Source organism: Elgaria multicarinata, chromosome 7 (genome assembly GCF_023053635.1).
Source record: "Elgaria multicarinata webbii isolate HBS135686 ecotype San Diego chromosome 7, rElgMul1.1.pri, whole genome shotgun sequence".
NCBI lineage: Eukaryota > Metazoa > Chordata > Lepidosauria > Squamata > Anguidae > Elgaria > Elgaria multicarinata.
In genome coordinates this window covers 86,547,450-86,570,952 of record NC_086177.1, presented here as the reverse complement: position 1 = coordinate 86,570,952, position 23,503 = coordinate 86,547,450, and the positions used below count along the sequence as shown (strand labels likewise).

Sequence of the window (23,503 nt, the reverse complement as noted above, 5' to 3'; positions counted from 1 at the left end):
GAAAATGCTATAGAGTCAGACCAGTTGACCAGGATGAGCTGCGATGCAGGGGGCGGTGGGTAAGGCACCTTCTGCAAGTGGAGCCCTTCCATCCAGGGAATGCAGATCCTGGACCCAATCCCTCAAGTACTACTTGACAGTGGAAAACGTTACATAAAACCCCTTTTACAATGAACTTTGATAAGGTCTAGATTCATCAGCACCACTTGAAAGAGAGCACTTTTTTTTAGTAATTCATTAGATGTAAAATTCGGAACTACGAGTGCTCCTACGTAAAAAATACTGTTATTTTTAATGTATCTGTTTTGTATTACGTTTTGCACATTTCATTGTCCTTAACTTTGTTCTTATCCACTGACTTGCGATAAAACGCAGCTTCCGGGGGCGGAGGAGACGGTGCAGACGCTCCCTCCGCCACACCTATTCCATGCCCAGGGCTGCTAACGTGATTTTTCTCACCTTTGCCTTGAGGGAAGAAAACATTTGAATTAGGCTTCAACATGGAGTGCCCACATCAGGCTTGCTTCCCCATGACAGAAAGATGGCTGCTGGCCCGAAGATTAGTCTTTCTACCACAATTCATGTACTATGTTAACGATTCATGCATGAAGAACACGCCAAGGCTCATACCTGCTTAAAAGCTGGGTGTGTCCATATCCACAGCTGCCTGCTTTCAGAGGTGCTATCAGACCTGTTTCTAGGTTTCCAGATGAAAGTAACAGGGGCCAGGGCATCTTCGGGATATCGATCTGCTCGGTACAGTGTAAGAGCACCCTGACGTTTCCCAGATAGGCACGGAACAGCCGCAAATGTCGGCCCTGAGCAAAGTCACAGGCACACAACAAACACACTTTAAGATTATCCTACAAACGCTCAAGACAGTGCCCATCGAGACCCCCAAATCACTGCAGTAGCCATGGACTGGAACCATCCAGAACTATTCCTCCAAATCCAAAACTGACGGAGTGCAAATGGGCAATTGGAGGGTGGGGTGGGGACAAGGTACCTCATCCACTACTTCCCATTTAAAATTTCAGAGCTGAGCGTTCTGCCTGACCGCCACAAACCTTCTTGAGATGCTTTTACTCTGCTCAAATCGTCTTCTCAGGGTGAGGGGAGGAGGGTTGGAAAGGAAATGGCTGCTTAGTGCGTATTTTTCTCAGTTTCCCTAAACTAGTCTTATAACTACTCATTTTCCTAGTCACCCATGGCATATAAAACTTTCCCCCAAGTAATCAAGTGTAGAAGTGTTTATAAATTAGAAGGCTTGCTTCATTTCCCCCTCAAAACCAATGTACCATAAGACTCAGACGTTTCTCCAAACCACAGTTCAGAGGACTGAGAATCAGCTACGTATATACAAGCTCGGACCCTGCACCTCCTCCTCCTACACACAGGGCTTAATTTCTTATTGCCATGACACACGAACCAGAAAACTGTGCTTGATCATTCCTTCCAAACCAGGATCAGAATTGTGGTTTGGAGGACTATCAAAATGTGGGCTAGTGACTTCTATGGAAGGCGGCCTTAAACACACCAGTGGCAAGTCATGGCCAATCTGACTGGTGGCCGGCAGAGGTGGAGCCAAGCCATGTGGCACAGCAGTCTCTCAAGACATTACACGGTGGTGCAGCACAGAACATGGTGCAGAGCAGCTTGGAAAGGCATGAACGTTGGAAAGGGCATTTTTCTCCCCACTCTCTCTGTCTCTCTCTCTCTCATCAGAAAGCCTTTTGTTAAAAAAAAATTTTTTTGCAACTCTCTCTCGAGCAAATCTTTTTTAAAAAGTGTTTGTAAATCACTTTCACCAGCAAGCCTTTTTTTAAAAAAAACACACAAACACTAACATATTTGCAATTGTCTCTCACCACCAAGCCATTTTAAAAAAGTATCTGCAACTCATTCACTCACCATCAAACATTTTTTTAAAGAAGTTTGCAATCTTCTCTCACTTCCAAGCCTTATTAAAGTATGTTGGCAACTATTACCACCAAGCCTTTTTTTTAAAGTATTTGCAACTCTCTCTCTCTCTCTCACCACCAAGCTTTTAAAGTATTTGCCAGCTTTCACCACCAAGCATTTAAAAGGAAAAAAATGCAACTCTTCTTTCCAGGCTCCTCTCAATCCACAACTCGTAATTTATTTCCTCTCACCAATATCTTTTAAAAATGCATAACTGTTCCGTTTCTTGCAAAAGCTAGAATTTTTAGAACAGGAAATAAATTGGGGTGAGGAAGAGAACCAGTCAATAAAGTCAGGCAAAGCAAACCACGCACCACCACGCTCCCCCTTCGGAAATGGATGGAGTTATATGAGGAGCTGCAAGAAAGGGCAGCAAATAGGCAGCAGAAGAAGGGGAACTAGAGAGAGTTGTTGGGGGAAGGAACTAGAAGCTGACACAGACTACCTAGGATTGGACCGACACACTCTCACTCACTCAAATTAATAAACTAAGAGAGAAGGCTCAACTAGCACCACACTGGGATTGCTCTACCACACCCACATCCATTTCTATTGGCTCAAGCAGGCTGCCAACTGGAAAACGATTTGCTAGTGCGGCTCTCATCGCCACCCATGCGCCTCCGCCATCTCAAGTTTGACTCCCCTGGGTGCTGCTGTTAATGGGGCGCTTCTTCTCTGGAGGAGGGGGGGTGCAATACTTCCTGCTCTTTTGACGGATCATTAGACTGGCTGCCCTTGCAAACGCTTCCCCGACATCTTTACATGGGGAAAAGTTAGCTCCAGACAGGCGTGCTATATGCTCACATGCACAATACACGTAATGAAGCTGGGGCGCCCACAGTTGTTATCAGCAAAGAGCTGGCAGGAAGCAACTACGGGAATGGGAAGGGATGCGCTGCCCTCCAGCGAGTGATTTTAAGCTCTTCTTTCCATGGAAGAGGCAGCCCACCAGCCCGCCCACCCACCCACCCTCTGCCTAGCACCACCTCCAGCTGTCATTAGTGACTGCTGCAGCAAATGTCATGCATATTTTATTTTACAAATGGGTAACACACCATACTAATCACTGGCTGTTATTTCTCCAAAGACGCAGTCAATAGCAGAATGGCGAATTCTGCGCTCCACAGCAGGAGTAAATATCTGATCGGGGTGGGTGGGAGAATGGGGATCAATAGCGGAGTGCAAAGACATGCCTAACCTTCCATTATGCCCTTACAGTTGGACAATACTTCGCTCCCCAAATGTGGCCAGACTTAGCACTGCCCAGCTACAGACAGCAGCCTCTCATGCCAGACTCCACAGCCAGGATCAAAAGCACAGGATATTTGTGGTAGTTTGAGGAAATGTTACCTGCATCTACATTACACATTCGGGCAAGTGCTGTTAGAAGTTCCTCCTCTTTTCCAGTCAACTCCAGGCAGCAGTAATATGATAAATCCTGATACCAAAGAAAAGCTATTGAATGTCAAGCTGCAAAGAGAGAAACCTGGCATGCTAGAGACAGAAAGGGGAAGCCAGAACATTTATTTTGTTGGGATGCTCAAAGCAATGAACAAAGAAGAAAAAATGCAATGAAAATAAATAAATAGCAGAGAGGAGAACCATGTGTCAATTGAATAATCTAAAGTAGCTGACAGGTACAAGTAAAAATTGTCTTCAACTGGAGCCACTAGTTGAAGCTTTCAGAGGAGCCTTCCCCAACCTGGTGTCCTCCTACTGTTATGGACTACAACTCCCAGAATTCTTGATATTGGCCATGCTGGCTGGGGCTAATGGGGGTTGGACTCCAAAACATCTGAAGGGAACCAGGTTGGGAAAGCTGCACTAGATAATGGTTCAAGCAGGAACCTTTAGTTTCCATTCAGGTTATGCATAAAGCTTTCTTCTTGCAGCGATTTTGTCTCCTACAGTTTAGGAAGAGGCCAGCCAATTTACTGCCTTTATCAAAATAAAGAATGCATGCCCTAGTTATGTCCTCAACCAGAAATGAAGCTAGGCCTCCAAGATGAAAATCAGACAGCTGCACTTGAAGAAGTGTTCTGCGTATTTCAAAAATGTAGATCGGGGTGGGCAACTCATGGCACGCCAAATGTATGTGACCTACCACTCCCATTAGCTCTTGCCAGCATAGTCAGTGGTGAGGGAACATGAGAATTGAAGGCCAAAACATCTGGAGGGCCACAAGTTGCTCATCCCTGATCTAGACGGAAGCACAAATACAAGTTTCTCTCATCTCTTGACAAGCAGTTCTTTCATACTATCTTACAAGTTGCACCAAGACCAAGATTAAAGCTGGGTTATCACGGGATGTAATAAGAGCAAAACAGTCAGTTATTAACTGTTAACAAGAACTCTACAGCTGGAGCCATAGGAACAAAGCGGTACACAAAAATGCTCAGATATGGATAAGTCAGCTCCATCTTTTCTCTACCAAACACGCTATAAGAAATGCTATAAACATATGATCTCCTGAAAAGGCATTTTGCATCCTTGGTTTTAAAGACTAAGCTTTTAATTTTGCCAAGAATGGACACATAAATGAACACATTACCTGAAGGAGGCAGTGGTTTGTCATGGCTCGGTAGCAAGCCCTATAGCTCTTTGTTGTGGGCTTGTCTCCTAAGCAGTATCCCCACTTCTTCACCATGTGAAAGCGTTTTGCATGCCAGATGTGCGTTTCCAACCAGATATTCTTCTTTTGCCTGCGATTGAACACTGCCACCAAATCTGTATGACGCCGCCTGGCTTTACGGCACTTGCTCTTTGGGAGTTCCTTTTTCTGATGTTCAGGTTTCTCTGCCTATGTAGTCAGAAGAAGGGACAATATTTTGCAGTAGAAGCCAATGGCTCAGTTCAGGCAACATGTTAGTCAATGCAGTGTGAAAACTCCACTCAACGGTTGAGTTCCTAGGGGGTACTCTCCACACAACATTTTCTAACTCCACTGTTGCATGAGTGTGGGCTACCATGGAGTTGAGTAAAATCCGTCATGACATTTGATTGACAGTTCCTCTGCCCTCTCTCCTCCCCAGATCCTCCCGCAGCTATCCCATCAGCCATTGATGAAAAAAAACCAATCTTAGTTGCTCTCCTAGAGTGGCACACACTCTTTTTGCTGCTCTCGCCAAGGAACTCTGTAGCCAGGGAAAAGTCAACGCAATGGAAAACTCCACGAAGCCCTACACATAACACACAACACGACGGCTGTGCATAAAATCATAGAATCATAGAATAGCAGAGCTGGAAGGGGCCTACAAGGCCATCGAGTCCAACCCCCTGCTCAATGCAGGAATCCACCCTAAAGCATCCCTGACAGATGGTTGTCCAGCTGCCTCTTGAAGGCCTCTAGTGTGGGAGCGCCCACAACCTCCCTAGGTAACTGATTCCACCGTCGCACTGCTCTAACAGTTAGGAAGTTTTTCCTGATGTCCACCCGGAATCTGGCTTCCTTTAACTTGAGCCTGTTATTCCGTGTCCTGCACTCTGGGAGGATCGAGAAGAGATCCTGGCCCTCCTCTGTGTGACAACCTTTTAAGTATTTGAAGAGTGCTATCATGTCTCCCCTCAATCTTCTCTTCTCCAGGCTAAACATACCCAGTTCTTTCAGTCTCTCTTCATAGGGCTTTGTTTCCAGACCCCTGATCATCCTTGTTGCCCTCCTCTGAACACGCTCCAGCTTGTCTGCATCCTTCTTGAATTGTGGAGCCCAGAACTGGACACAATACTCTAGATGAGGCCTAACCAGGGCCGAATAGAGAGGAACCAGTTCCTCATGTGATTTGGAAGCTATACTTCTATTAATGCAGCCCAAAATAGCATTTGCCTTTCTTGCAGCCATATCGCACTGTTGGCTCATATTCAGCTTGTGATCTACAACAATTCCAAGATCTTTCTCGTTTGTAGTATTGCTGAGCCAAGTGTCCCCCATCTTGCAGGAACTCTCCTCTGCACAGCGTGGAGAGTTTTCCAAAAAAAAAAAAAAAAAATCCCACCACTGTGTGGAGTTTTCTTGCCAGACAACACATTTCTCAATGCTGGTGTAAAAACTCCACTGTGGAGTTCTAAAACCACCATTGAGAAACGTGTTGCCTGAACTGAGCCAATGTGATTCCAATAGCAAGTAGTATGGGATACTTGGGTCGGGGGCACACAGGGACCCAAAGGTATTACCTTGGGGATGACAATCACCAGCCTCCAGAATCTCCCAGGAAAGTATAAGAAAAATCTTTGAAAGGAAGCTTGCTGCCCAATTGTGCTATCATCTTGTGATCAACAGCTATTATGTTCAAACACGTTTTTCTTAAAAGTGGGAAAGGGAAAATAGAATTACCAACTATTACAGCAGGTAAAGTGCAAAAACAAAATGGAGCATCACCTCTATTCTTGCAAGTTCACGGAGTCTTCTTGGTAAGCGTTTGATATTATGGCTCATAGCTCGTCTCCTCATGTGTCTAGGAAGAGACTGAAACACTAAAGTATTTGAAGACTTCTGTGTAACAGCCTTCAACATAGCCTTTATTTCAGCAGCACGAGCTTGGACAAAAGGAGACACTGAAATAAAAGAAAACTTATTCAGAAAATGCAATTTGACAGAGATGAAAACACTAAATGTGGAGGCTCTCAATTTTGCAGCAACGAGGTTTGAAGAAAATGCTAATGTGTTGTAGCATTCTATGGAGTCCCATCCAACCTAAAATCTCCTAAAGCTACATGTAGGCTATTTGCATGAAGATGAAAAATGCTGAAATACAGTTGGCAGACATATTACAATATTATTCTAAAATGTTCATCTCCAACTTAAAAGTCTGCCCACATTTGGACAAGGGTGAGATATGGATGTAAAAAATATGAAATAATAATTCAGGCTTATTTTAATTTTCTCCTTTTAAATATTAATAAGACACAGTTGCCCAGGCTTGTAGACAGATAATTCCTATGTGATTTATTTATGAGCAAAAGGCCAATACATAAAACCAGCACAAGTCACAAATTGTATGGAAGAAATAAAACAATGGGACAATTAAAAGGAAGCTTCACAAATTTGATTTAAAATGCACCTCAACGTTTACACCAAAGATTCATATTTACAATTACCTGTGATGTCTGTTTAAGCTCTAGCTTGATTTTTTTTTTAAACCGTTAAGACCAAAAATGGCAACCTGGTAGTATACAAGCTCAATGCTTGCTGCAGCTCATTCTCTACACAGTAAATCTATAGCCTAGTGCAGGGTTAGGATCGTTTTTCTATGAAGGATTATTGAGCCATAGGAAAAGTCAATTGGAAACTAGATTCAACAATGGGCGATGCCACACCCCAAAATCAGTTCAGGCCACATTATGAGTGGCTGTTGTGGCCTAGCTTATAATATACATTTAAATGCACAGGCCCAGCGCAAGATCAACAGTTCTCCATTTATTTATTTATTTATTTATTTAGAATATTTATATACCGCTCCCCATTGAAATAATTTGGAGCGGTGTACAAGGTAAAATGAAAATAAAAACAGAATAAAACAGTTAAAACAAAATTTAAAAGAAGCAAAAACAGTAATCCAAGGCTGCATGTTAAAGAACGGCTTCTTGGAATAAAGATGTTTTCAGGAGGCGCCGAAAGGAGTACAAGGTTGGCGCCTGCCTGACCTCCAGAGGCAGGGAATTCCACAGGAGGGGCGCCACCACGCTGAAGGCTCTTCCCCTGGTGGATTCCAATCGGAGGATGGATCTAGGTGGAACCACCAGGAGCAGGCCCTCGGATGACCTCAGTGACCGGGCAGGTTGGTAAGGGAGAAGGCGCTCTCTCAGGTATCCTGGTCCCAAGTTGTTTAGGGCTTTGTACACAAGTACAAGAACCTTAAACCTGGCCCGGTAGCGAACAGGCAGCCAGTGCAGTTCCCTCAGCAGAGGAGTTACATGCTGGAAAGGGGCAGCTCCAGACAGCAGCTGAGCTGCAGCATTCTGCACTAGCTCCAGCTTCCGGAGCAGCTTCAAGGGCAGCCCCACATAGAGCGCGTTGCAGTAATCCAATCTTGAGGTTACCAATGCCTGTACCACTGTGGCCAAGCTATCCCTGTCCAGGAGAGGCCGTAGTTGGCGAACCAACCAAAGATGGTAAAATGAACTCTGAGCCGTGGCAGCTACTTGAGCCTCCAACAACAGAAATGGGTCTAAGAGTACCCCCAAACTACGAATCTGTTCTTTCAGAGGCAGTGCAACCCCATTCAGAACAGGCAATGAGCCTGTCTCCTGGACTCGGGAACCACTCACCCACAGGGCTTCCGTCTTGCCAGGATTCAGTCTCAGTTTATTGGCCCTCATCCAGCCCATTACTGAGTCTAGGCACTGGTCCAGGACCTGCACAGCCTCACCTGATGCTTCATGGATGCTTACCTGTTACATATTTAGGCATTGCTTGGGAAGCTTTTTGATTTGAGAAGCCCTGTTGTGAGGTTTCAAAACGCAATTCTGTTGATAAGACAAAGAAGAGTTTTATATTATGAGGCAAGATAAATGAAACTACAGACTAAGGGCATACAAAAATCTAAATCATTGACCTTGACAAAAAAAGGATTTTTAAAAATTTAATAGCCACTCTCCTGTTTATTAATTAGGTAAATAACAAGTTAAATCCCTCCTTTATCTAAATAGCAGTTTGAACAAGAGATTTACACTACAGTATGCAAACATGTTACAGAAGACATTGACATGGAAGTATACGTAAAGGTATTTAATACAGTTGTTTTTTGCAGCAGTGAATTAACTGGGAGTTAAGCTACAGTTAGCTCTTACATATCTTAGCTCAGGGATAGACACCACTCTGCCCTCTGGGTGTTTTGGACTACAGCTCCCATAATCAGATCATGGGCCACGTTTGCTAGGGTTTATGGGAGTTGTGTTAGGTTATTGCCAGAACTTTTCTCCTTCTGGAACTCTGTTTGTGCTCAGAAACAAACACACATCACGCAGGTCTTACACAGCAGAGCTGGTTTATTTCCTTCAGGCTTCTGTGCAGTTCAATTCAGATCAGTTCAGATCAGCACACTGAGGCATACACAGAGAGCAGTGATTATAGAGCAGTGATCAGTAAGCAGTGATCAGTTCCATTTTACACAAGTGAGAAACTATATACACATCTTACACAATTCTTATCTACATTACATACAGCTGTGATGAGGCTAACTTAGAATCTTGGCAAGGTTCCCAGAACAGCCTCTATCTCAAGGTAATTACCCACAGATAGTCTTTCTCTGTTTAACCCTGAGATAGCCATACACACACAATTTTAATGACTAAGCAAGTATTTCTTTTCATATACTTAACAAGTTGTAATTGAAAAAATCTAAAGGGCATCAGGTTGACTACCCCAGCCTTATATAACTACCATAAAAAGTGGTATTCATACCAAATACTTCTCTTGACACTCCAGACCCGCTAGAATATTACTTTGTAATTAATTCATTGCAATGTAAGTACCCAAGCTAGTATCCAGTAAGCATTTACATGTACATTGATGGCGCTATATAAATAATAATAATAATAATAATAATAATAATAATAATAATAATTTATTCATGACACAATGTTACCCCTGGCAACTGTTTAATCTGTCAGACCAAAAAGAATTTTATGAAAGCAGATCCTATGGATATAGGGATTCCCTGGAATAGGGATGAATAACTTCCTCCCCTGTGCCTGGTTTGAGCAAGCACCATAGCTCAGTGACAAAGTACATGCTTTGCATGCAGAAGGCCCCAGACCTTTCCAGTTAAATAAGGATCTGGTAGAAGACAATGGAAAACACCTCTCTGCCCAAGACCAAGGAGAGCCACTGCCAGTCAGAGTCAAGAATAGTGGGCGAAATGGACAAATAGTCTGACCTTGCGTAAGGCAACACCCTGTGTTCGGTGTAGGACATTCAAAGAGATGCTTCTCCAAGTGAGGAATGAGAAGGCAGCCTCTCCTGTCCTATCTGGATGGGCATCTGCTGGCCAACTGAGAAGCTGCACTTTGTGTGGAGCTCTTGGGCTGGACAGCTCTCCCTTCATGGGTTTGGAAAGTGGCCTTGCTGACCCAAAAGCAGTACATGAGGGAGCTACTTCTAAGTCAGCCAGCAGGTACCCTTCCCTGCAGAGGCCTCTTTCCCAAACTTCAGTGACCATACCTATCACTCCACACTACCACCAAACTGTCCCTTTCACTTCAGGTGTGTCAGGCAGCACCTGCCGGAGGAGATGAAGAGGGCACATTTGGCCCTGGGCTTGCCAGCTACTGCCGCCCATATTATAGGCTCTGTTCTTCTCCCAGATCACTTTACCAATGAAGAACCTATTCAGACATTATGCTCAGTAAACCATAATAGTCACCTTGTTTCTTGCGTTGAGGAGTTCTGTCACCTCCATTCCGAATGTGTGTTTCACTCTGACTAGGCCCACCATCAAAGGGAAAGGTCACACTAGTAGGCTGATTTTTCATTTTCTTGGCTCTTTTCTTCTCTTTTGCATTTGACATTCCTGCAGTATAAGAAAAAAGTTATTCAACATGCAATCCCACCCCTACTGCATATCAAAAGCCTTGAGATCCAGTGGGGTGATAAGCACAACAGGCATCAGAGACACATATACACACACACAGGGCCTGTTCAGACAACCCGTTAAGCCATGGTTAGGCCACTAACCCTTTTGCAGCAAATGGTTAGTGGGCATGTTTAAACCGTAGTTACGTAGCCACCATGATTAGGAATGGTACACACGACACGCTAAGTCATGGTTCACATAACATGTTAAGCCATGAAATTTAGCTCAAGCTGCTTAACCACTGTGGCTTAGCATGTCATCTGACTAGATGAACTTTGAACCCTTAAATGTACAGATTGCTTCCTTCTCAAAACTCTTGAAGCAGTTAATACATTTATACACTCCTCCCCAACGCACAGAGAACAATAAAACAAAAAATTATTATGACATGAACTACAGTTATATCAGTAAAGTTGGGGACTATGGCAATATTTGATTAATGTAATCCTGACAATTCTCTTCCACTCTCCTGAATTTTTGTGGAGTCACCCCATGACTCTCACACTGCAGCACTGGATGCTGAATCAGCACCTGCCTCTTACCACAGCTGCACTTCATTCCCTTATCAGCAGGATGCAACAAATACTCTGCACTGTACAGAGCTGCTGCTGGCTCTTAGCTGCAGGAGTAGACCCTGAGAAAAAAGCAGCAGTTGGGGGTGGTTAGAAGGGTTCTGGCGAGACACTATCAACCAGGGAAAAAGAGGCTGTGAAAGTTAAGCATCCTTTCCACTATCGTCTTAATTTGCACAGTATCACTGCAGAGACAGAGCTACGTTTGAGCAACTCTGAAACAGGCAAAGACACCGTCTACTATGCAAGCTAGAATACTCTGGCGTAAACACAGTACCAGGAGAAATACTAACCCCAAAAATCCAATTGAAAAGCATGCAGTTCATGCATACACACGTGTGTGTGCATTTATACACACATCTTGGAAAATAGTCACTGATTTTTCACCCGCCACTAACCCCCCCCCACCACCATGCCCTCTTAATAAGGAGGCTGCCCACCCCCAGGGGCACCCAGGGAATAATACTTCAGCGTGGGACGTACACTTCTGAGCGGCCTGTTAGATACAGGCTTCTTACCAGGGCAAGTCCGGGGCCCAACGTTACCAAGCACACACCCATATGAGGGCGAGGCTGGCGCTTCCTATAAGAGGACGCATCGCCCCAATTAGTCCTCTAACTCCACTGCACCATTTAACGGGCCAAAGCCAGGCTCTTTTCCCGTCCCACTCGCCTTCGCCATTCCCCACTACCTGAGGCCACGTTCACGGTGCGTGAGGCTTACAACCAGGCCTCAACGAGACAGCCGGTTCGTTCGTTCGTCCGTCCGTCCGCTTCGTCCCCTGCCGGATCCTCGGCGCCTCTCCCGGCTAACCACGTTGCGCCCACTTCCTCCAACAGAAAAAGACCAGCTACCGATGCCTTCTCAACAGCTTCCGCCCCTCTTCCTACCCGCAAGACTACATCCTCCATAATCCTTCGCAGCAGGAGAGTGTACGGTGGGCGGAAAGGGCCTTAAAAAAGCCTCGCGCCGTATTTGGCTCTAATCACTGAGGGGGCGGGGCGATACGTTACTTGTGGAGGGAAAGGGAAAAGCAGAAGCTGACGCGGCGGGTAAAGTTGAAGAGCCAGAAGGCGTAGACTTCATTATTGTTGGTTCTTCAACTACGGTAATAGTCAAGAGGAACTGCCGCCGCCGCTGTTATGGCCACGTTTTTAAAGAAAATAATCTCCACCGCTAAGGCTCCTGCTGCCATGGGCCCTTACAGGTATGAGTAACGTCAGAACGGACTTCAGCGCGCAGACAGTGAACCTGCGGAACTCGCTGCCACAGGATGTGGTGACGGCCACAGCTAAAAGGAGATTTGACAGGGTCATGGAGGATAAGGCTATCAGTGGCTACTAGTCAGAACGGCTGTGTAATACATCCAGTATCGGAGGCAGTATGCTGGGGAACATGAGTGGGAGGGTGCTATTGTGCTCAGGCCCTACTTGTGGGCTTCCCATAGGCATCTAGTACGTGGGATATACTTCTGAGTATAAGATTGGGCTGTTGTGGTGGATAGGGTTGCAGACAGCTACCTCTCGGAATTAAAATCAATATATTGCACCAGTGCTCCCACTGTATCATAGTTGTGTTTTCTTGGGTTTTCTCTTCCGACCAGTTGTAGGAATCAGAATTATATATTTAGAGATTCCTATTTGGGTGTGCACTATTTTTAAACTACTGCTGATGTGGGTCACACAATATTGGAAGAGAGAAAAAGATCTACTGACTGAATTGAACCTTTACCTTTTTGTTCATTATCTTTTGCTTTCCATTTTTGACAGAGTTATCCTTGAGTTGCTCAACAACCTCAAATCCATAGTTAATGAGTAATTTTTAGCAGTTATTAGACCAGTTGGTTTGCTTTGAGACTGCTGAGGGGGGGAGGGTGTTCTTGTGCAAGTGAAGACCTATAAAATATAACATGCCTTTCTAGGAGAATGCAAGGACATCAACTTTGATTTCAAAATAAAAGTATGTTAAGGTCCTGAAACCAAGGAAGAACAATTATTGGGCCTTCTTTTTATCATTTTAAATATATATATATATATTAATTATAGTAATATTTTGTTTTGCTGATGGTAGTAGTAGAAAGGATTAGGATTAAAGTTTACTTGTAGGGTAAACGCTTGAGGGTAATGACTGAATGGTTTTTACTCCTGTGTAATCTTTTGAACTTGTTGGACTAGATGTTAAAGTTGAACAGTACAATTCCAGACATGTCTACTTTGAACTAAGCCCATTGAGTTCAATGGGATTTATCAAGGGGAGTGTGTATAGGACTGCAGCCAAAGTTGGTTGCTTCTGGGCTGAGAGAGTTTCTAATAACTTGGTCAACATGTATGAGGTTCAAATCATAATTCACCCATTCTAGAAAGGGCTACCATGAATTTGGGAGATCCCAAGTGGGCCATAGCTCAATGGTGAGGCACCTGCTTTGCACACAGATATTGCCAGGTTCAATCCCTGACACCATGGCCCCATTCACACAATCATGGGGTGGGGGGGAATGGAGGGTAAATTATCGATGGAGCGTGAGAGGGGGGTGGTAGGAAAACCATGATATGTACGCCTGCCAAATAAACATTACCCCGCGCAGCGCCGGTTTATTTACCCCTTGCCGCTCCATAATTCACAGCCTCCTGCCACAAGCATGCATATCCCAATGGGTGCTGTGGCGCAATTCAAGCCACAGCAGTGTCCCCAGCTGGTGAAAGGGCAGCATGGTCATAGAAAATGTCCATTGTGGTAAAAGCGTCGCAGGAGGTGGTAACTTGATGTTGTAACTTGATGTTGTGCAGACTTCTACTGTTAGTTTCTCCCTATCCTGTGCCTGCTTACCCTACCCTGTACCTGTTTGCATTCTCTTCCCCTCCTTATTGTTTTACTATGATTTTATTAGATTGTAAGCCTATGCGGCAGGGTCTTGCTATTTACTGTTTTACTCTGTACAGCACCATGTACATTGATGGTGCTATATAAATAAATAAATAAATAAATAATAATAATAATAATAATAATGGTCCCTCTTGCCTGTGGATTCTATGGTCACTGCCATTTGTGGGGGTTGTCACAGAAAAGGGCCGAAATACCCACGGGGTTCTTGCCAGGCGACACGGGAATCATCGTGGATGCCCTCTAACTTTCTTGAAAAATATGGTTAGCAGGCCTAGGTAGGTGTTTGAGCAATCCATGGTGGGTTAATGTGTTGTCTGAACAGGCCACTCAAGTTAAAAGAATCCAGGAGCAGATGATGGGTAAAGCTTATAGCCTGGAAATCCACTGCCAGTTTGAGTAATGATACTGGGCTAGATGGGCAAATAGGCTGGGTTCATATGTAATGCTAAGCCATGATTGGTTGCTAACTAAAATGCATCTTAAATTACGCAGACATCCCACTATGCCCATTCTGCAGAGCGTGGGTTCTCAGAGTGGGTTGTTTGGGCAGATTAACCCATTGTGAGTGGTGGAAACATTCCATAGATGACACATGAATCCATCATGGGTTCCTCCAGAAAACAAACCATCATGGGCATAGCATTACATGTGAACCCAACCATAATCTGACTTCGTATAATAAGGTTTCCTGTATTCTAATTTTATTGTGCTTACCTTGGGAAACACGTGATTTCGAAAGTTTATTTCACTCTGTATGCACCACGTCTACAGATGTACAGATTGGACGACTAGCTGTCTAAAGGAGTAACATTTGAAAAACTGAGCTTAGGTAAAAACCAGTGCAGTGCTGCTTCCATGAAAAAACAATGATTTGTAAGTGATCACGTGCATGCATGTACCCAACATGGCATCTTCATTAATTTCAAGGCTTCTGTTGTGATTTTTGGCTGAGCTCAGTCTTTTTAAATACCCCTTTCTTTAAGCAGCCAATAAAACATGCATGATAATAGCTCTTTGCACCTTCTGCAACATTTTAGATGGGGTGACACCCCTGTCTGGCATTCATTCCCAATTCTTTCTCCATATTCAAGGATAAGGAAACTTATGTTATTATTTCCTCATACCTTAAATTGTAAGGATTTTAAATAAGGATGTTGAAGATCTTAATATATACAAAACTTATTGAGATATTTGAATGGAAAATGCTGTCATAAGAGAAGGTTGTATTACTCTCTTGAGTAAGAGAGGTGGTTTATTATTGCATTTCTCAATCATGAATGGAGTCATTAGCTAGACTAAAAGATTAATCATTATAGAAAATAAAGTGAAAAGCCAGGCAGTTTCTCTTCAAGACAAAGTCTTGAATACTTTGTAAGTTAATATTTTATTTATTTATTACATTTATATACTGCCCCATAGCCGAAGCTCTCTGGGCGGTTTACAAAAGCATTAAATCAAATATGCAAAAATTTAAAAGCATAAAAACAGCAATATCATTTAAAACAACTCTTCTGAGGTCAGTTTTTTTAAAAAAACTCAGCATATATTGTTAACAGCCTGGGAGAAGAAAAAAGTCTTAACCTGGCACCGAAAGGATAACAATGTTGTCACCAGGCAAGCCTCATTGGGGAGATCATTCCAAAATTGGGGGGGCCACCACTGAAAAGGCCCTCTCCCTTGTTGTCATCCTCCGAGCTTCCCTCTGAGTAGGCACTCGGAGGAGGACCTTAGATGTTGAGTGTTGTGTATGGGTAGGTTCATGTCGGGAGAGGCGTTCCATCAGGTATTGTGGTCCCAAGATGTGTAAGTAATACAATTACTTTGGAAGAAAATGCTTCTTGGAACATCAGCACTGGCTCTATTAATAATATGGGAAGAACAAAATGCAAAAATGACATATGAGGAATTAATTCATTTTGATGGCTGCTCTCAGGCTAATAGCTAAAAGCTGGGGAAGCTTGAGAACTTTTGTCATTGAACTCTTATTTATTTATTTACAAAATGTGTATGCCACTCCATATCTGGAACAGATTCCGGAGCGGTGAACATAAGAATGAAAGCAGTAAAAACCACTTGACAGAGCTCCATTGGATGGCTATTTGAGGACACGATGGAGGCAGCAAAGTAAGTCTTCTTTGCTGCCTGCACTGCTGCACAATAGGCACAACTATGTACTGTACAATGTGCCCAGTCATCTTCGCTTCAAGACTTGTACCATTAGTGTTCTAGCCGATGACCAACCTGTTTCATTGACCACAGCTGTCCAGTATACCAGGGAGCAGAGTGGGCTCCACAGTACCATATTGGGCACTCAGGTGCAATCAAGTTGATAGCCCACTGTTCCACAGTGAGGCTAGGGCCTCCCCGGATCAATGGCTCTCTCCACTGGAACATCCCCAAGAACATTCAGAAATCCACAGATTCCATCGGTATCTTGGTATGCATAGAACTATAGCAAATAGCCATCATAGAAAAATTGACTTACCAATTGAAATTAGCTAAAGGTAAAGCCAAAATACCTGGTTGTTGTTGTTTTTATATCAAATATGGCATATTATATTGTACATAGAAATCAGGGATATACACAACAATATTTGTCAAAGCCTTTCCTCAGATTATGGAAAAAAGTCTAAATATAATTGATTATTATGAAGAACCATAATGAAAACCTCCAAGCAGCCAATAGATTCCACCTATATTTTCATCTGAAAAGTAAAGGGGGGGAAACATTAAATGTACTACCCTCTGCCAAAAAATAGATTTAAATTTGAAGTGTTTCTTTGTAAATTCTAATTAAATAATAACATCTATCTATCTATATAAAAAAAAAATTAAATGTCCGTTCGAAACAGACGTTATATCTCTGAAAGTTCTTCACCGATTGCTTTGAAATTTTGACACAACGTTGCATTCGAATATGCGAGCGTTGTTATGTAACTATGTTCTATATGGGGTCAAAGGTTTGTCTTAAAATCGAAGAAATAGGCCTCCTCAAAACCAGTCCTGCTGATCATTGTGACATCGCCAACCAGTAGGCCGATCCGCTGCCTCTGACTCCTCTCCTATTTGCATGTTTTCTCACAATTGGCTGAGTGAATATAGATGTCACACCTGTGACAGTTACACGTTCTGAAGAAAGGTAACTGCCAGGAGTTTCCGCTAACCCTCTCACCGTAAAAACATCCTTTTTTAAAAACCAAACAATCTGCTTTACTTCATCCAAATAATGCCTTGCAGAAGATCACACTTAGGTCGTCGTACTCGCGGAGCGGAAGCACTGCGACGAGAAATTGCAAATCAGACTGAGGAAGATGCAAGGCTCTTAAATTTAATGGAGAAACAAAAGGAATGTGTTGTGCTGCTGGAAAAATTAAACTGCCTCAACTTGGAGAACCACCAGAGCCATTACAAACTTTGCTTGCCGGATATACCGCAGAATCAAAGCATTTCCTATCTAACATCAGGAAATACAACTCATGCTTCCAAATGACGTTGTTCGGTGCAGAAATCATCACAGCTCCATTTATGCCAACTTTCAAAGTCAAATGACAAATTTATCATAAAGCCGGCTCCTTCCTTCCGTTTCAAGATAGTCAACATGAATTCCTACAAATGTATTTCATTGGTGATGGCAATGATGAATTGAATGCACGCTGCGGAATTTATACCGGCATAAAAAGGTCCATTGTTTCAAAACTGCAACAGCTACTTCACGAAAAAACCAATTTAGTACATTTGTTCAAAACAGCAATTGACATGATGCCATCTGATACACACAAGATTGTTATTCATGCTGACAAAATGCCTGCTGGAGAACATGTGCGAAGATTCAATGCTCCAACTATAGACGAAGTGGCAATTGTTATAGTCGGAGATCAATCTTGACAGGACCTTTCAAAGGTGAAGATGTCCTCATTCCTCGCATTCCTATGATTCCAACAGATATGCCATTTCAATTTAAGAGATTGCAATTCCCCATTTGATTGGCGTTTGCAATCACCATCAACAAAGCTCAGGGCCAATCTTTAGAATTGTGCGGTTTAGATCTAGACACAGATTGCTTCTCACATGGACAATTATATGTTGCGTGTTCTAGAGTCGGCAAACCAGACAATCTCTATATCTACACAATGGAACAACTAAAAGTATTGTATATCCACAAGCATTGTGAAATTAAACATATTAGAAACATCTGCTTTGTCTTTTCTTTCTTTTCAATTTAACCAGACTGAGCCACAGCAACGCGTGGCAGGGTACAGCTACTTGTAAATAAAAAGATTAAAATGGATTGTAGAGACATGTTAATCATCTTCAGTGAAAGAATGATGTTGCAAAAATATTTTCCCTCCCCAAATATATGAGCTGTGGCTTTGTTATGTTGTAGATTTTGTTTTCCACATACATAAGTTTCTGCAAGTAAAGGTGTTATCTTGAATCGAACAAAATTCCAACATTTAATACAACAAGGAATTATTATTTTTGTACTGCTTTTGCAAAAGAGTGGTTTAAGATGTAGCTAGAAGGTTGATAATCACTTCTGATGGCAGGAACATAACCACAACATAGCAACCCCATGGAAAGGCCTGTGATTGTTAGAATAACACTGCATTTGAAACATGCTAAATTATGGATTAGCTGCCAAACTTCAGCAAAACTTGAACAAGCCTAGTCTCTCCCTGGGTTCATGCTCTCCCTGCTCCCCTCTCTTCCCCACTCATGCCCAGGAGGAGGAGTTTAGAAAATTTTACTCCCACTTTTGATGAACCATGGCTTGCCATGCTGTCTGAACCCAAAATTGTTGTTAATCTTAACAAGCCAGCCAAATGAACCATGTTTTGGAGTTGGCTGTTTGAAAGTAATCATAGGCCCTTTCTACACCTAAGGATTATCCCAGGAAAATGAAGGGATCGTCCCTGCCTGCTCCCGGGATCCCCTGTGTGTCATTTGGATGCACAGGGATGATCCTGGGACGATCCTGGGGGGAAAATGCAGGTGTAGAAATGGCCATAGTCCTTCCATCTGGATGATGTGACAGACCAGAGTTAAGCAAAAGCTTCTGAACTTCTCCTGATAGTCACATGGGGATGGGAGGTGAGTGAGCCTCTGAAGAGTAAACTCATTTACATCTCACTAAACCAGCCTTCTTCCCCAACCTAGTGCTTTCTAGATGTTGGGGAAATACTGGGGGTTGCTAGGGGAATACTGGAAGTTGTAGTCCAACACATCTGGAGGGCACCAGGTTTGAGGAAGGTTGCACTAAAGAATAGTTGAGCCTGACGTCCAAACGCAGCCAATAACATGCTGCTACTTGAAAGTATAAAACTGTAAAGTATGTTGTTAACCTGTTTTAGATACCTTGTGAATGTGTGTCTTTCTCATGGGCCTGGATGCTGAGTGAATTTACAGGAAGAGGTAATCTGGTTTCCACTTCTTTAGGGCAAAGGTCCAGATCCTACAACACAAACTACACACGCATTATACAGACAGAAACCCCTAACCATGGCTCTCTCCAGCATGCGCTGGGGAATCATGTGTCACACTAATCCAAGAAAGCTCAAGAAAAGCAATCATTTGGAATAATATATAACTTGTGAGCTGACTGCCAGCAATCTTATACTGATCCTGAGCTCATTCTCCAACTGTAGATCTCTACATAGACCAAACGGTACCATCCACCTTCAAGAGGGAGTTTTAGAAGCCTTGGGGGAACCCCAAAATTTGCAGAAGTACCAAAAAAAATGTTTAGGGTACAATCCGATGTGTGTTTAGACAGAAAAAGGTCTGACTGAGGAATGCTGGGAATTGTAGGACTTTTTTCTAGCTAAACATGCATAGAATTGTGCCTTTAGGACATCTTCTGGGAGGAACCCAAAACTACTCAATAAGGACTGAATATGCTCAGGGGGCATGGAATGCTGGCTGACAGCTGCACGGGGGGCAGAAAAGTGGTGGTGGAGGGAATGGAATGGAATATCCTGAAAAACGACACGGCTGGCTTAACAGGAACGCCGCACATTGCAGCATTTTATTGCAAGTCCCATTTATATGTGTCGAACAACGAAGCATACAGTAATAGTGGGTAAAAATGGGATAATAGTGAATATTTCAGATGTAAGAAAAATCATCTCAAAAAGAGAGGAATTAAATTCCATGTAATCCTCAGGTGAAGAGATTTTTATTCTTTTGTTCTACATAGTTGGCTTTGTTTATTGGAGTCCACCAGGGGAAAAGCCTTCAGTGCAGTGCCCCCCATCCTATGGAATTCCCTGACTCTGGAGGTCAGGCAGGCACCAACTTTGTAGGACTTTCGGCACCTCCTGAAAACATCATTATTCCAGGAAGCCTTTCCTTAATGACCAGCCACAGTTCATTGTACATTTTGCTCTTTTAAAATCTATTTTAAAGTGTTTTATTCTGATTTTATTTTATCTTGTACAATATAAATATTGTAAATGAATAAAAAATAAATTTACCAGTTTGTAATCTAATTAAATATTCTCACATTCAGTATTTTGCCATGGATGGCAGAAAATTTGGTCTCAGGCTATTCATACTTAAGTTAATTATTTTTATTTAAGTTAATTTCAAGGCATTCCCATTAATAATGGAGTGTTGCAATCTGTTCTTCCAAATTAGTTGGCTGGTGCACCAAGTATTTAGAAGCGAATGAAATTTGCTGCGCTTGTACATAAAGGAAGGCGGAGGGTGGTGTACTTGAATAGTCAATTAAGCAAAGAGCAAAAGAACAGCTACAAGAGAACACTTCCATACAGCTTACATTTATAAAGTGCCCATTTTAATTGGTATTTTGGTGCCTAGAAGTAGATTTTACTAAGTCAATATTTGCTTTGATGTGACAATGTAAGAGCTGTTGCGATGCATTTATTTTTATTTGTCTTATTTATTTTACATTAACATCCCTCTTGAAAGGAAGCTGTTGTGTTTCTCAAAAAACCTCCTGCCTTCTTGGGAGACAATAATGAGGCCTGCAAAGTAATCTACAAAGCTTTATTTAAGCAATAAACATTTCTTCTCACCTGAAGAGAGTCTAATCTCTTGGAACTTTCCTCTAGGCAAAACTATGCAAACTAAGCAAGACAGTTGTCCTTTCAAGAAGAATGGAAGGCCTTTTCCCAAGACGTGTTAACTTCAGAGAGGCTAGTTCTGAGGCGGCTTCTGACACGATGCGAGCCGGGCCGATTTTCTCTTGCCGTCCTTTCTGCCCGTTTTAGTCTGCACTCTAGGATCGGCTAACCTGTTGGTGCTCTCTCCTTCGGAAGAATGTTGGCTTCCCACTGACTGTATATTATTTTCTCTTGACCAGATAAGCCCTGGAGAGAGTTCACCCACCAGCTGGTGAAGAGCTTGTGAGAGCTTTCTTCCCCACTGGTACAGGCTGGCCTGTGTCTGGCACCGACCCCTCTACTTCAGAGTCTGATTCTGATTTATTACCTGAAACACCTTCTTCCAAACCAGGGGGAGCAAGGCTAGACATGACAGAACCCAAGGTGGCTTTACATAGTCCTCCTCCTCTCCATTTTATCTTCACAACAACCCTGTGAGGTATGTTAGGCTTAGAGTAAGTGACTGCTCAAAGTCACCCAATGAGCTTCACAGCCGCATGGGGACTAGGATCTCCCGAGTCCCAGTCCGATACTCTAACCACTGCACCATGCATGCTTGAAGCAGAGGTCAAAGCAAAGTTTCAGCACACCTCCTCCCAACAGTCTCTAACTCCATTACCCCCGCAGCCTCAGCTAACTGGATTTTTGGACATCTTATGTGTGGGAGACACAGGATCCATCATACAGTAGAACTCATGGGCACCCTTGTTTCTGTCCATGGATTTCTGCCAGTCTGATTGCAAAAGGTTATAGGGATTAGAATTGCCAGCAGGACAGAAGATCAGGTTCTTGGCAGCTGTAGATGCTTGCCTTGAAGAAGGAGAGAGAACTCAAGCCACATGTACAGTCAACAGCATTTGCCCACTCGGATGCTTGCCCCAAGTGAACAAATGTGCAGTAAATTCCAAGGCCGCCATAAAGTTTTGTCACCCTGCATCCTCTAGCAAATTACAAGGAAGTGACCTAGTTGAGTCACGTTAATAAATTATGTTATGTGTTGCTAAGATCTGCCATTTTATAGGTAATACATATCCTGAGTCTCAATCCGACACTCTACCACTGAACCTGTTCAGATGACATGCTAAGCTGCAGTTGTTAAGCATTTTGAGCTAAATAGTATGGCTTAGTGTGTCGTGTGTACCATGACTTAGTGTGTTGCATGAACCATTCTGAACCATGGTGGCTACATAACCATGGTTTAGATCTGCATAGAACATCAGAGAATTTTCAAACTATCGCATGTAAATTAGGATGATTTGCAGAGGATCCCCACCCCACCCGGCCAGGAAATTTTCCAATTCGGATTTTCCTGCAAAACCAACTTCACTATCCATGGCTGTTCTTCCATCAAAGAATTTCAGAGTCCACATAACTGGAATTCTTAGCAGCTGGACAATTTGCTCAGCTCACTGGAGGGGAAATCAAACTATTTCCCCCCAAAAATGTTAAATGTTTTAAAATTGCTAGATGTTAAGTCTCTCTCTTTTTTTCTTCATTGTCTTCATCTATAGTCAAGCAGTGTTGGTAGATCGGACCTTGTATATCGCAGGGCAGCTAGGAATGGATCCCTCAAATGGCCAGCTTGTCGGTGGAGGAGCAAAGGAACAAGCTGATCAGGTAAAACATGATCTCACTTATTCTAATAGTGTGTCTGATGACATATTCCATGTGGCCATCCATTAATAGTTGTAGTGGTTTTAAATGTATGTGTATTTTGCTTGTTTTTGTGGTTTTTAATCTTTGTATATTTTTTAAGTGTTTTTATCTTATGTGAACCACCGAGAGAGCTTTGGCTATGGGGCAGTATACAAATGCAATAAATAATAATAATAATAATAATAATAATGTGTTAAAGTGGGATATAGAAACTCTTTCAGGGCTGAATTCCGTTTCAGAGAAGATTTCAGGTGTCATATTCCAGTGGTGGGCAGGGGCTGAAGGTAAAAGGCTCAGAACCCAAAGTACCCAAAATACCAGCGTATTTTAGCTTAAAGCTCTAACTGCTGGATTCTAAGCCTTAGGAGAGGCATTTCAACCTTTTAGAATGAGGAGAAAAACAACACAAAATCTGGGAATCCTCAAACAATCAGTGGTTGGGAGAAAGGGGGCCCTCTGGGGTTCCCATATGGCCAAACAGGGACCCCAGGAGGCCCAGATCTGGCCTCTAGGCCTGGAGTTGTACACCTATGTTAAGGACATGCCCACAAGGCTTGAAATGATGCAACACTGGATGCATAGATTGGATCCATCTGCATAAAACTAGATACCCAGTTAACCACATAGCTACCAGGGACTGTTGCAGACCTGGGTCTCCTGCACAGGTAGGTCTTAGGTGACAGGATGTGCACCCTTTTCAGAACAATTTCTGCACTCCCAATTGTGTGCTACATTG

At 43.0% G+C, this 23,503-nt stretch overlaps 2 protein-coding genes across 2 annotated transcripts in view; one reads left to right on the top strand and one right to left on the bottom strand.

Annotated features, from left to right (window-relative positions):
* The window catches only part of POP1 (POP1 homolog, ribonuclease P/MRP subunit), a 29,147-nt gene extending 17,168 nt beyond the window's left edge, over positions 1-11,979 (bottom strand). Inside the window, exons 1-7 of the mRNA XM_063130987.1 lie at positions 11,796-11,979; positions 10,323-10,469; positions 8,350-8,424; positions 6,338-6,513; positions 4,514-4,762; positions 3,313-3,400; positions 631-818 (exon numbers count right to left, since the gene is read on the bottom strand). Of these exons, the coding sequence (XP_062987057.1) occupies positions 631-818; positions 3,313-3,400; positions 4,514-4,762; positions 6,338-6,513; positions 8,350-8,424; positions 10,323-10,467 (921 nt within the window). The 5' untranslated portion in view covers positions 10,468-10,469; positions 11,796-11,979. The remainder of the gene's footprint in view (positions 1-630; positions 819-3,312; positions 3,401-4,513; positions 4,763-6,337; positions 6,514-8,349; positions 8,425-10,322; positions 10,470-11,795) is intronic.
* Positions 11,980-12,121: 142 nt separating this feature from the next.
* The window catches only part of RIDA (reactive intermediate imine deaminase A homolog), a 20,110-nt gene continuing 8,728 nt past the window's right edge, over positions 12,122-23,503 (top strand). The window contains exons 1-2 of the mRNA XM_063130986.1: positions 12,122-12,311; positions 22,623-22,728. Of these exons, the coding sequence (XP_062987056.1) occupies positions 12,247-12,311; positions 22,623-22,728 (171 nt within the window). The 5' untranslated portion in view covers positions 12,122-12,246. The remainder of the gene's footprint in view (positions 12,312-22,622; positions 22,729-23,503) is intronic.